This window comes from Dipodomys spectabilis, unplaced genomic scaffold (genome assembly GCF_019054845.1).
Source record: "Dipodomys spectabilis isolate Male_0828 unplaced genomic scaffold, ASM1905484v1 ptg000179l, whole genome shotgun sequence".
Taxonomy (NCBI): Eukaryota; Metazoa; Chordata; class Mammalia; order Rodentia; family Heteromyidae; genus Dipodomys; species Dipodomys spectabilis.
The window spans coordinates 13,121,397-13,135,537 of record NW_024870856.1 but is presented as its reverse complement, the minus strand read 5'-3'; the positions used below and the strand labels follow the sequence as shown (position 1 = coordinate 13,135,537).

The window sequence follows — 14,141 nt, the reverse complement described above, 5'->3', positions numbered from 1 at the left end:
AGTTCACACAGAACATCACTTTTAGCATTTTAGGTAACTCACCTTCGTGTTCTTGTTTTTTCCTAGTCTCTCAATGGCTTTGCGCTGGTGGTAAGTGCAGAAGGGATGATCTTCTACGCTTCAGCAACAATCATGGACTATCTGGGCTTCCACCAGGTAATAGAGCAGAAAAGCCTTTCAGTGCATTGAACGCTAGGTTCCTTCACCTTCACACACATATGCTGTCCTCCAGGCTTAAGAAGATCTGACATCAAGCTTTCCAAATCACGGAGCTTTAAATATGTCTTGCAGCTGTCCACAGTCCAGCTGTACCCACAGCAGGGCACTGTACAGTTTCTGTGCACACTCAATGATCTAGATGCTTCTGGGTGGGATATGACTCTGTCTTGGACTTCACGCACTCAGAATTCTATGGACAGTGCCGTCCTGTGTGTATCCCATGTCTTAGACTGCAGATACCGAGTACCTTGCGAGATAGTTAGGCTTGCACCTAAAATAGACCACCTTTGACACCATCTCCTTTGGTCATAGATCAAAGGAGGGTCAGAATCCAGAAGAGGTCATTTTCCTTCCTCCACATAGTCAGCACAGGCATGGTGTGACCCAGGAGTCTGCAGGCGTCACGGTCTTCTCCTTTTAGCCCAAAGGGAATGGGCTTGGTGCTGGGTCTGGGGAGGAGAGCTATGCAGAGAGCTTGACTCTAAGTCGGAACTTGCTATTATTTCCTTAGTGCTCCATTATTCCCCTCCAAATGTTAGAAGTATAAAGCAGCTTTGCCTTTATTGTAAAGTATTTCCAAATACCATTAACTCAGGCATTGCTTCTAGTTGATGCAAACTATTTCACCAACACGTGAAAACGGCCTCTGTTTCGTTTCCATGAGCGTCCTGTGCCAAATGCCTCCTGGAAAGGCCAGAGCCAGTCCCTTGCTGTCCTAGCCCAAGCAAGGCCGTGGGCTTTATGTGTGTGTTTTATGCCTCTGGTGTTTATTTACTGAGGAAATTACCCGTTCCCTCACAGTCTCCCTGAGCATACCAGCTTGGTCTGAGAAGACTGACTCTGCAGGCAAGATTAGTAGACACATACACATTTTTTGCACAAAAAAAGTAAAACACCATGTGCAATGGCTAATGCCTATAATCCTAGCTACCTGGGCTGCTGAGAGGACCACAGATCCAGGTCAGCCTGAGGACACATGTAAGGGGCGTTTGAGAGACTCCATCTCAACCAAAAAAGCTGTTTGGTGTTGTACACCTGTCAGTCCAGCTATGACCAGGAGGGTTAATAGGAGGCTTACCATCCAGACCGTCTCCAGAGAAAAAGAAAGCAAGACTCTACCTCAAAAACAACCAGAGGAAAAAAATGGAGCATGGCTCAAGTGGTTAAGCACCTTCCTACCAAGATTTGAAGCCCTGATTTCATACTCTAGTAATATAGAAGGAAAAGATAAAAAGGCACTTGCTAGATATCCAGTGTGTAGAAGATGTCAGTGCCCTTGTTTTGATTGCCACAAATGGTGGTTCAAAGCCCAGACCAGGCTTTGCCTGCTGGAGACAGGGTCACCTGATTAGCTATGTGTGGTTCTTTCCCTGTTCTGGTACTTCACTCTCAATTACTTCTCCTGATGTCCCCAGGAAGGACACAGGTGCTCAGACTTGCAGTGCTAGCTATTTTAACATGAGAATTTGTTTCCACAACCTAAAATACCAAATTTCACCATCTTTAAAGCTATCGCATGGCCTTGCTAGGTCCACCTGCTCTGCTGGTCCCCCTGCCACCCGCCCCACGGGGCAGATGGACATTTAGGTAAACCCAAACTCCTTTCACTAACTAAGCAGGGTATGTGGAGATGGATGAGGCTCTGAAGGAGGCTCCAGAGGGGCAAAGCTTGGAGTCACTCACGAGAAGGTGTGGAGTGAGCTCCAGGAGTTCTCTAATTGAAGCTGTGGAGGGACAATAACATCTGCCGCAGGATTAAGAACATGGAATTCTGAGCAATGAGCCCAAAAGAGACACACAGCACTTCCCCACATAATACACTGCCAATCCAGACACACGGGAGATGTGCCGTGTCTGCAAGACCCCCGATAACCACGGGCACATCAGCTGTCTTCAGATCAGTTTAGAGAGCTGATGCAATTATAACAAAAATCGAGCACCCTAAAATATCCACAGACACACAAACGCTAAGGAAAAGAGAAGGGGGCAGGAGGCGTGGAGTCGGCAGACCAGAGCTTCTGGTGATTCCATGTCAGACTGTGTGAGGCCGGCAGATCCAGCCCTGATCAAGGCTCACTGACAGCCATCTCTGGGATGAGGCGGAGGGAAAGCGGCCTTGTGAACACACGCTGCGTGATCTGGATCCAAGGAGATCCTGTCTCCTTCACACCATCCTCAGAATAATACCAGCTGGAAGACAGAGATTGCTAGAAGCTAGCAGAGCAGTCAGGGAACCTATGAAGAAAGAGTTCTCAAGTGTAGCTCAGTGGTCTCAGCCCAGAGCTAATGGGGAACAAGTGAGAAGGACCGCCCGAGGGATCCGGAGACAGCCCCGCAGCACACAGGCATGCACACAGGCACACCCACAAATGTACACCTACACGCCAATAGCTTTCTTGCTTGCCTGCATTACATGCAGACGAAAGCCTTAGTAAGAAGCCACTGCACCCCTACCAGGATGGCTAAAACAAAAAGAACAAACAGTGCCATATGTTGGTGAAAATGTGAAGGAGCTGAGGCACACTGCACCACCGTGTGTGAGTGCACGCTGCACCACCGTGTGTGAGTGCACACCACCGTGTGTCAGTGCACACCACCGTGTGTGAGTGCACACCACCGTGTGTGAGTGCACACCACCGTGTGTGAGTGCACGCTGCACCACCGTGTGTGAGTGCACGCTACACCACCGTGTGTGAGTGCACGCTGCACCACCGTGTGTGAGTGCACACCACCGTGTGTGAGTGCACGCTGCACCACCGTGTGTGAGTGCACACCACCGTGTGTGAGTGCACGCTACACCACCGTGTGTGAGTGCAAACCACCGTGTGTGAGTGCACACCACCGTGTGTGAGTGCACGCTGCACCACCGTGTGTGAGTGCACACCACCGTGTGTGAGTGCACGCTGCACCACCGTGTGTGAGTGCACACCACCGTGTGTGAGTGCACACCACCGTGTGTGAGTGCACGCTGCACCACCGTGTGTGAGTGCACACCACCGTGTGTGAGTGCACCCTGCACCACCGTGTGAGAGTGCACACCACCGTGTGTGAGTGCCCTCTGCACCACCGTGTGTGAGTGCACGCTGCACCACCGTGTGTGAGTGCACACCACCGTGTGTGAGTGCACACCACCGTGTGTGAGTGCACGCTACACCACCGTGTGTGAGTGCACGCTGCACCACCGTGTGTGAGTGCACACCACCGTGTGTGAGTGCACGCTACACCACCGTGTGTGAGTGCATGCTGCACCACCGTGTGTGAGTGCACACCACCGTGTGTGAGTGTACACCACCGTGTGTGAGTGCACGCTGCACCACCGTGTGTGAGTGCATGCTGCACCACCGTGTGTGAGTGCACACCACCGTGTGTGAGTGCACGCTGCACCACCGTGTGTGAGTGCACGCTGCACCACCGTGTGTGAGTGCACACCACCGTGTGTGAGTGCACGCTGCACCACCGTGAGTGCACGCTGCACCACCGTGTGTGAGTGCCCTCTGCACCACCGTGTGTGAGTGCACGCTGCACCACCGTGTGTGAGTGTACGCTACACCACCGTGTGTGAGTGCATGCTGCACCACCGTGTGTGAGTGCACACCACCGTGTGTGAGTGCACACCACCGTGTGTGAGTGCACGCTGCACCACCGTGTGTGAGTGCACGCTGCACCACCGTGTGTGAGTGCACACCACCGTGTGTGAGTGCCCTCTGCACCACCGTGTGTGAGTGTACACCACCGTGTGTGAGTGCATGCTGCACCACCGTGTGTGAGTGCACACCACCGTGTGTGAGTGCACGCTGCACCACCGTGTGTGAGTGCCCTCTGCACCACCGTGTGTGAGTGTACACCACCGTGTGTGAGTGCACGCTGCACCACCGTGTGTGAGTGCACACCACCGTGTGTGAGTGCACGCTGCACCACCGTGTGTGAGTGCACACCACCGTGTGTGAGTGCACGCTGCACCACCGTGTGTGAGTGCACACCACCATGTGTGAGTGCATGCTGCACCACCGTGTGTGAGTGCACACCACCGTGTGTGAGTGCACGCTGCACCACCGTGTGTGAGTGCCCTCTGCACCACCGTGTGTGAGTGTACACCACCGTGTGTGAGTGCATGCTGCACCACCGTGTGTGAGTGCACACCACCGTGTGTGAGTGCACGCTGCACCACCGTGTGTGAGTGCACGCTGCACCACCGTGTGTGAGTGCACACCACCGTGTGTGAGTGCACGCTACACCACCGTGTGTGAGTGCACACCACCGTGTGTGAGTGCACACCACCGTGTGTGAGTGCACGCTGCACCACCGTGTGTGAGTGCACACCACCGTGTGTGAGTGCACGCTGCACCACCGTGTGTGAGTGCACACCACCGTGTGTGAGTGCACACCACCGTGTGTGAGTGCACGCTGCACCACCGTGTGTGAGTGCACGCTGCACCACCGTGTGTGAGTGCACACCACCGTGTGTGAGTGCACCCTGCACCACCGTGTGAGAGTGCACACCACCGTGTGTGAGTGCCCTCTGCACCACCGTGTGTGAGTGCCCTCTGCACCACCGTGTGTGAGTGCACGCTGCACCACCGTGTGTGAGTGCACACCACCGTGTGTGAGTGCACACCACCGTGTGTGAGTGCACGCTACACCACCGTGTGTGAGTGCACGCTGCACCACCGTGTGTGAGTGCACACCACCGTGTGTGAGTGCACGCTACACCACCGTGTGTGAGTGCATGCTGCACCACCGTGTGTGAGTGCACACCACCGTGTGTGAGTGTACACCACCGTGTGTGAGTGCACGCTGCACCACCGTGTGTGAGTGCATGCTGCACCACCGTGTGTGAGTGCACACCACCGTGTGTGAGTGCACGCTGCACCACCGTGTGTGAGTGCACGCTGCACCACTGTGTGTGAGTGCACACCACCGTGTGTGAGTGCACGCTGCACCACCGTGTGTGAGTGCACGCTGCACCACCGTGTGTGAGTGCCCTCTGCACCACCGTGTGTGAGTGCACGCTGCACCACCGTGTGTGAGTGTACGCTACACCACCGTGTGTGAGTGCATGCTGCACCACCGTGTGTGAGTGCACACCACCGTGTGTGAGTGCACACCACCGTGTGTGAGTGCACGCTGCACCACCGTGTGTGAGTGCACGCTGCACCACCGTGTGTGAGTGTACACCACCGTGTGTGAGTGCATGCTGCACCACCATGTGTGAGTGCACACCACCGTGTGTGAGTGCACGCTGCACCACCGTGTGTGAGTGCCCTCTGCACCACCATGTGTGAGTGTACACCACCGTGTGTGAGTGCACGCTGCACCACCGTGTGTGAGTGCACACCACCGTGTGTGAGTGCACGCTGCACCACCGTGTGTGAGTGCACACCACCGTGTGTGAGTGCACGCTGCACCACCGTGTGTGAGTGCACACCACCATGTGTGAGTGCACGCTGCACCACCGTGTGTGAGTGCACACCACCGTGTGTGAGTGCACGCTGCACCACCGTGTGTGAGTGCCCTCTGCACCACCGTGTGTGAGTGCACGCTGCACCACCGTGTGTGAGTGCACACCACCGTGTGTGAGTGTACACCACCGTGTGTGAGTGCATGCTGCACCACCGTGTGTGAGTGCACACCACCGTGTGTGAGTGCCCTCTGCACCACCATGTGTGAGTGCACACCACCGTGTGTGAGTGTACACCACCGTGTGTGAGTGCACGCTGCACCACCGTGTGTGAGTGCACACCACCGTGTGTGAGTGCACGCTGCACCACCGTGTGTGAGTGCACACCACCGTGTGTGAGTGCACACCACCGTGTGTGAGTGCCCTCTGCACCACCGTGTGTGAGTGCCCTCTGCACCACCGTGTGTGAGTGTACACCACCGTGTGTGAGTGCATGCTGCACCACCGTGTGTGAGTGCACACCACCGTGTGTGAGTGTACACCACCGTGTGTGAGTGCACGCTGCACCACCGTGTATGAGTGCCCTCTGCACCACCGTGTGTGAGTGCACGCTGCACCACCGTGTGTGAGTGCCCTCTGCACCACCGTGTGTGAGTGCACACCACCGTGTGTGAGTGCACGCTGCACCACCGTGTGTGAGTGCACACCACCGTGTGTGAGTGCACGCTGCACCACCGTGTGTGAGTGCACACCACCGTGTGTGAGTGCACGCTGCACCACCGTGTGTGAGTGCCCTCTGCACCACCGTGTGTGAGTGCACACCACCGTGTGTGAGTGCACGCTGCACCACCGTGTGTGAGTGCACACCACCGTGTGTGAGTGTACACCACCGTGTGTGAGTGTACACCACCGTGTGTGAGTGCACGCTGCACCACCGTGTGTGAGTGCACACCACCGTGTGTGAGTGTACACCACCGTGTGTGAGTGCCCTCTGCACCACCGTGTGTGAGTGCACACCACCGTGTGTGAGTGCCCTCTGCACCACCGTGTGTGAGTGCACGCTACACCACCGTGTGTGAGTGCCCTCTGCACCACCGTGTGTGAGTGTACACCACCGTGTGTGAGTGCATGCTGCACCACCGTGTGTGAGTGCACACCACCGTGTGTGAGTGTACACCACCGTGTGTGAGTGCACGCTGCACCACCGTGTGTGAGTGCACACCACCGTGTGTGAGTGCCCTCTGCACCACCGTGTGTGAGTGCCCTCTGCACCACCGTGTGTGAGTGTACACCACCGTGTGTGAGTGCATGCTGCACCACCGTGTGTGAGTGCACACCACTGTGTGTGAGTGTACACCACCGTGTGTGAGTGCACGCTGCACCACCGTGTGTGAGTGCCCTCTGCACCACCGTGTGTGAGTGCACACCACCGTGTGTGAGTGTACACCACCGTGTGTGAGTGCACGCTGCACCACCGTGTGTGAGTGCCCTCTGCACCACCGTGTGTGAGTGCACGCTACACCACCGTGTGTGAGTGCCCTCTGCACCACCGTGTGTGAGTGCACACCACCGTGTGTGAGTGTACACCACCGTGTGTGAGTGCACGCTGCACCACCGTGTGTGAGTGCCCTCTGCACCACCGTGTGTGAGTGCACGCTACACCACCGTGTGTGAGTGCCCGGCAGCAGTGGGAAGGTCAGCTACCACCGAGGCCCCATTCCAGGCGGTGACACTGTAACATGAACTGTATCAAAAGACAAAGTACCATAGGAAGTGCCCGGTGGGAGGGGGGAGGCGTGCACGGGCAGAACGCGACCCCAGAAAGATGAGACATTTCCAGTCTAGTCTTGATGGCAGAGCCCCCAGATCTTGGTACTCCTTCAGAGTACAGTTCAACCAGTGGAGAAGGGCATGGATCGCAGTTCAGGGACCAGAAGGGCGCCTGAGGGGTTCTGATGCCCAGTGCGCAGAGCCCAGGCCCTGGGTAACAGCACCACACTGGGCCTCGTCTCTGCCTGTTCCCTGGGCTCTAACCACTTCTTCCTCTCCTGATGGGCCACACGCCTGTGCTGCCTCCTGCGAAACGCGTCTGTGTGACACATGTGGTCCTGTGGAGCTTAACCACAGCACTATAAGCAACAGCAAAGATTCTGGGAAGCAGCAGCAGAGCTCGCTCAGCACAGAGGAGCTCAGCAAAGATTCTGGGAAGCAGCAGCAGAGCTCGCTCAGCACAGAGGAGCTCATGAGTTACATTCTCAGCGGGCGCCCTTTCTAAGGTGCTGATTCCTAAAGGAATGTTCTCCCTTCTAGAAGAATCTTCTGTCGCTGTAATGATCACTTGGGAATGATTTTCACTAGAGATGAACCTGTTTTGAAGCCTGCCCAACTGTTGGCTACCCAGCCTAATTCAGAATGAAAAAGGGTTTCATTCTGAGAAAGTGGAGGGCATCAGACCCCTGGGCTGGGCCTCTGAGGGAGTTTACGGAGCCCAGGGCCTCCACTGCCACCAGATGGCAGCCTCCCGCCCGGACGCGGTGCCCGCAAGGCTAGCTTCCAGCCCTTCTGAGGAAGTGGACCATCCGAGGAACAGAGAGGTCTGAGTTGGTCGTCCTCAAAGCCCTTGGAATGGGCAGGTCAAGGCATGAGGCAGGGGGTCTTGAGACATGTAATGATAGACAGCCAAGACTTCAAGATCCAGAGCGGCCTCAGGAAAGCAGGTATCCCAGGTGTCGGTGACTCTTGGGACTATAAGAGCGCACCTGGCCTTGAGCCATGGCTGCAGGAGTGCTGCGTGGCTCGTGCGGCCATGTCCTTCCACGGTGAGCTCACGGTCAAGGCCAACACAGAGCCTGCCTCCCCACAGGACACAGCTCTTCATAGCTGTGACTTGCTTTTGACAGACAGACGGCGAGGTTCCACAGTCCTTACCAGAGCAAATCGGGGCTACGGCTAAAAGAACTGTGTTTTGATATTTTAGACAGATGTAATGCATCAGAACATTTATGACTATATCCACGTGGATGACCGCCAGGACTTCTGCCAGCAGCTGCACTGGGCCATGGACCCCCTGCAGGCCACGCGCACGCAGCCACCACTCCCCAAGACAGGTGGGCGCGTCTCCCCTCTCCTCTCTGGATTTCACTTTTCCTGCAGGCCTCCTCCCCCCACATCCACAGCCCTCCTCCAGGCGGCTGTTGCGGCTCTGGGAGGGCTCTGGGGGCTTTCATTTTCTGGTTGTCTCCTGGCATCACTAGGACAGACTCAGGGTGCTCAGTGTAATGAGAAAAGGTCTTGGAGGCTTTGGCCCAGGATGTCAGGGTTGGCCCATTGCTTCCAATGGGAAACAGAACACCATGACCAAGTCCCTGGTGGAGAGAGCTTCTTACCCCATGACAGGGTGCAAAAGAAAGGGAGGGAAAAGGGCTGGGGTCACCCTGTCCCCTCAGAGGAGCATCCCCGAGGCCAAGGCCTCCCGCTAGGCCCACTTCTCAAACTCTCCCCCACCGTCCAGTACTGCTGGGTGGGGCAGAGCCTGCAGCGCTTGGGCCTTGGCTGGCGTTGAAGATCAGCCCATGGGGCCTGCATGTCCAGTGCTCACGCGTCACTTCAAAACTCCCCAAGGCTCAAAATTTATCTAAAAAATCCCTCCAAAGTGTTGTCTTGGGGTGGTTGTCCTTTGTCCATTGTCTCTGACCACGTGTGCAAGCTGCCCCAGCAGGTGGCTGGGGGGCAGAGGTGGCCCTGGGCGCTACCTGGGGCTGTGCAGAGAGCTCTTCCTAGTTCCTTCACAGAAAGAAACTCTCGGAGAAGTTTCTACCATCCTCATGGAACAGGGCTAAGCAATGGGTCCGTATGCACACAGGCAGCAGTTCTGAAAGCAGTGCTTTTCGCTGAGCCGTTGGGTGAGTGGTACCGTAGGCCAGGTGCTGGTCTGCTTCATGCTTCATAGCCACTCACCACCTGCTCCTCCTATGGTTATGTCTCCCCACGGCCACCACCTCCTGGCCTCCCTGCCACCACCCGCACTGACTTGGCAGATGACATCATGCCGGGAAAGCTGCTCAGGGCCCAGGAAGAAGGCACGGGCGTGCCCCCGGAGTACGCTGCTTTCCTGACACGTTGCTTTGTCTGTCGCGTGCGCTGCTTGCTGGACAACACCTCTGGCTTTCTGGTGAGTTGGCAACCCCTGGACAGGCCTCAGCAGAGGCTCCTGGACACTGGAGCATCTCCACTGTGTGAGAGGGAGGCTGGCGGAGGCTGAGCCCCCGTGAGAGAGGCTGGCGGAGGCTGAGCCCCCGTGAGAGGGGCTGGCGGAGGCTGAGCCCCCGTGAGAGGGGCTGGCGGAGGCTGAGCCCCCGTGAGAGGGAGGCTGTCACGCCCGGGCTGGCTGAGGCTGAGTTCTGGTCACAGCTCAAGCACACATGCTAGCAGCACTGGGACTTGAAAACTTGGGAAACCTGTCACAGATCAGAGAAATGAAAAAAAAAAAAAGTATTTAAGAACTCAGCAAGTGTTTCATTGGGGTTAGCGGTAGCTTTCCGTGACAGCCTCTTCCATCCGCGTCCCGCAGCGTCCACAGCAGCACAGGCCGGAGGGGCACAGGCCCCCACCAGGGCTGACCGTGGCTGCAGCCTGGGCTCCTGCCTGGGCACCTTGCTCACACACAGCACCTGGCCTTCCACTTTTCCTGTTGGACGTTTCCCTCCCCAGTTCTGCATGGAAAGGGGAGGAACATAGCAGAGCCTCAGCCTGCAGGCCCGGGGCCCCAGTTGCTCCCGAGGCCCGGCCCCTGGTCCCCTCGAGGCCCAGGCTCTCAGGCAACCTTACCAGCCTGATGCAAACCTTTGACTGTGAGCTTCGGTGACCACTCTGTGTTGTCCCTGCCACCCTCTACCTGATCTGAGATCCCGTTCCTATCCTCCTCCTGGACCTACTGTCCTGGGGCTTCGTCTCCTCCACTGTGCCGGGAGCCCTGGAAATCCCCTCTCTCCCTGGGACAGCAGTCCTGTGGATTGCCTGCCCATCCTGTGACCCGTGGATCGTAAAGGCTCTGGCTCCCACATCTGGACCGTGGGTCCAGAGGTCAAGCCCTGGTGTCTGCACAGCCCCAGGAAGCATTTCTAAAGCGAGGAGCCTCAAACCCGGTGGATGAGTCCTGGAGACGCTGGGCTGACGCCTGCAGAGGGCCAGCCATGCCCCTTTGTCTGTGCACAGCTCAGGAGTCTCCCCATCCCCTGCCTCGCCCAGCTTGATGGCAGCCTCTGTGAGCTGCTCCCTACACTGGCCTGGGATGTCTGACACCCTGCGTCACCCTGCGCTGCCCAGGTCTTACCTCCTGATCCTGACTCAGGCCCCTCCCCTCGAGCCTCCGGTTAGCTGGCGAGGTGCCCTTGCCAGGCGTGGGCATGAGATCACATGCTCCTCAGCTTCCTCACCGGCTTTGTTTTGTGTTAAGAGACGTTTTAAACAGTAAAAACATGAAGTGTATATCATACAAGTCAGGTCTTCAGAAAAGCAAGTGTGATAATGAACCGCTCCTCCCCTCACGGCCAGGCCTGCTCTGGGCATCTTTGCTGTGGCTCTGCGTCACACAGAAGCACACCCTGCCGGCCCCTGCCCTGGCCTCCACACGGGCCCCCCGGCACCCGCTCACGCGGCAGCACATGGTGTGGTGTCGTGGGCATCTAGCAGAGGTGGGAGCTGACCCCTCCCTGCAGTTCATTCTGCTAATCACTTCCATTAAATCCACGTCTGGACTGGATGTGTGATTGGAATGACACAGTGCCAGATGTGAGCCAAAACTCAGAGGAAGAAGCCCTGAGTTCAAGCACAAAGAAGGATCTAGACCCATATTAAAGAGAATCCACATCTCTATCTTTCAGGGCCATCAACGTCTAACAAGTGTAGTTTAGCTGCAATAGTTATTGGACCCCCAGGTCCCCGGGAGACAAGGAGTCCAGCCTCCCTGTTTATTGGAGGGTCCGTCCTGCAGCTCACAGCAAGAGGCCGCTTTTTTGCTCTGCCCCACCCCGACCTGCTGTCTCTGTGGACAGCGTTGGTCATGTTTTATTTAGGGCCTAGGCTCTTATGTGTGTAACATCTTATTCAACATTCTATGGACATTGGAATAATTGGAGGGATCTCACTGTGCGATTGAGAAGAGATTGGAATATAGCTTAGAATGAAACTGAAACAAACACTCAGGAGAGGGTGTAGTTTGAAGCTAAGATTGAAGCTAAGATTTCCTGTTAGGAAAGAGCAAGTGTCGGGCCGGTGTTACTCCATACCAAGTGGTCAGGACTGGCAGGAGTCACAGAGCTCCGAGACTTCACTGGGTCCTCCTACCCCAGTCTGGACACATGCTGCTTGAGGCCAGGTATTAACATTGTAGCAATTTTGTATCTGGTTGAAGTTAGGTCCGTAAAGTGAGATCAGCCATGGCAGAAACAGTCACATCAAAGAGATTGGCAAACACCACAGACCGGGAGTTGCTTCCTCCAGGGGGAAGGACGTCAGGTATTCCCTGGTGCACCATTGCTCCCAGGCGCCACGCCAAGCGTGTGCCTGGCACAAACTTTGTTTGTTTAGTAAACTCTGGGTGGAGGGAGGGGAAGGGGCCAGGAAAGGCTCTGGGGTCACGTGGTGAGCTCATCCCGCAGCATAGGCGCTTGGAGCTGACTCAGGAGCTCATCAGCATTCCCCTTTAGAACGACGTCTTTTATTACAAATTCATAAGATAGTTGCTGGTTCAGATTTTGTTGTTGTTATTGGTCGTGGGGCTTGAACTCTGGGCCTCAAAGTGAGCACTCTACCACTTGAGCCACAGTGCCACTTCCAGTTTTCTGGTGGTTTCTATTGGAGATCAGAGTCTCACAGACTTTCCTGCTCAGGCTGGCTTTCAACCACTCTTCTCCAATCTCAGACTCCTGCCTAGCTAGGATTACAGGTGTGAGCCCCTGGTGCCTGGCATTTGCTTTTTTTTTTTACTCCCAGGATAGATGCTAGTTGAATAAAATTAAGTTGTCTCTAAGTCTTATCATTATGAAAGTGACAATTTGGGAATCATGCATTTAAAAGAAATCTTCCTGAGAGATCATCTCCACCATATGTTCATGTGCACCTGTGTTGGCGTATACACACACACACACACACACACACACACACACACGAAGCCCAAGTGTACACACATGCAAATACATTGCCCACAGAAGGTAGCACAGACTGCAAAGGGACCTGGGCAGGTGTGGGCACAGGCCTGGGGTGCGCTGACCCATAGGTGTGCGTCCAGAGCAATCTGCCTTTCTGTCTCCAAAATGCCAGACGATGCAGTTCCAAGGGAAGCTGAAGTTCCTGTTTGGACAGAAGAAGAAGGCACCGTCAGGTGCGGTGCTGCCCGCTCGGCTGTCACTCTTCTGCACTGTGATGCCGGTCATTTTACCTCCCGTGGCAGAGATGAGAAGGGGCAGCACATTCCTGAGGGTGAAGCACAGGTCAGACATGGACCCAAGGTAAGCAGACTGCCACGTGCTGACACACTGTGCGTTTCTGTTTCTGTTGTTGCTTTCTTCTAGCATGTCATACACACGAAGGTTGGCATGTGTGTGACAACTGATAGGAAAAGGTGCTTTCAAATGTCTGTCGAAGACTGCACCACACGCCTCTGGCTTTCGTGGGTCTGAAGCTGCCCCAGTACAGAGACACGCCCCCGGGAAGCAGCTCTCTGGTCGTCACCCTGGGCTGTGCACGCTCTCACCCAGAGCACATGCACACTGGAGGGATCCAGGGTGTCCCTCAGGTCAGGTCATGGCTGTGTCTCTGGTTGTGTCTCTGCCTCTTCCCACCTGATTTTCTTGCCAGACTTTTCTCAGCATTTCAGAAGCACAAAACACTTGGTGTTATTTTGGGGGAGAATGGGTCTTATCTGTAATGCATGAATGGGTTTCCTGGGAGCCTGTAGACAGATTTTCCACTACATAGAGAGAGTTCAGTGGGGGGCTGGGGCAGGGGGCTGGGCTAGGAGGCTGACTTCTGACTTTCCCCCTTGGATTGTGGGCTGGGCTAGGAGGCTGACTTCTGACTTTCCCCTTTGGATTGTGGGCTGGGCTAGGAGGCTGACTTCTGACTTTCCCCCTTGGATTGTGGGCTGGGGCAGGGGGCTGGGCTAGGAGGCTGACTTCTGACTTTCCCCCTTGGATTGTGGGCTGGGCTAGGAGGCTGACTTCTGACTTTCCCCTTTGGATTGTGGGCTGGGCTAGGAGGCTGACTTCTGACTTTCCCCCTTGGATTGTGGGCTGGGGCAGGGGGCTGGGCTAGGAGGCTGACTTCTGACTTTCCCCCTTGGATTGTGGGCTGGGGCAGGGGGCTGGGCTAGGAGGCTGACTTCTGACTTTCCCCCTTGGATTGTGGGCTGGGCTAGGAGGCTGACTTCTGACTTTCCCCCTTGGATTGTGGGCTGGGATAGGAGGCTGACTTCTGACTTTCCCCCTTGGATTGTGGGCTGGGCTAGGAGGCTGACTTCTGACTT

General features: G+C 56.0%; 1 protein-coding gene across 1 annotated transcript in view; it reads left to right on the top strand.

Moving 5' to 3' along the window:
* The window catches only part of Ahrr (aryl-hydrocarbon receptor repressor), an 89,525-nt gene that overhangs the window by 66,824 nt on the left and 8,560 nt on the right, over positions 1 to 14,141 (top strand). Inside the window, exons 6-9 of the mRNA XM_042695258.1 lie at positions 67 to 156; positions 8,595 to 8,724; positions 9,655 to 9,788; positions 12,938 to 13,125. Of these exons, the coding sequence (XP_042551192.1) occupies positions 67 to 156; positions 8,595 to 8,724; positions 9,655 to 9,788; positions 12,938 to 13,125 (542 nt within the window). The remainder of the gene's footprint in view (positions 1 to 66; positions 157 to 8,594; positions 8,725 to 9,654; positions 9,789 to 12,937; positions 13,126 to 14,141) is intronic.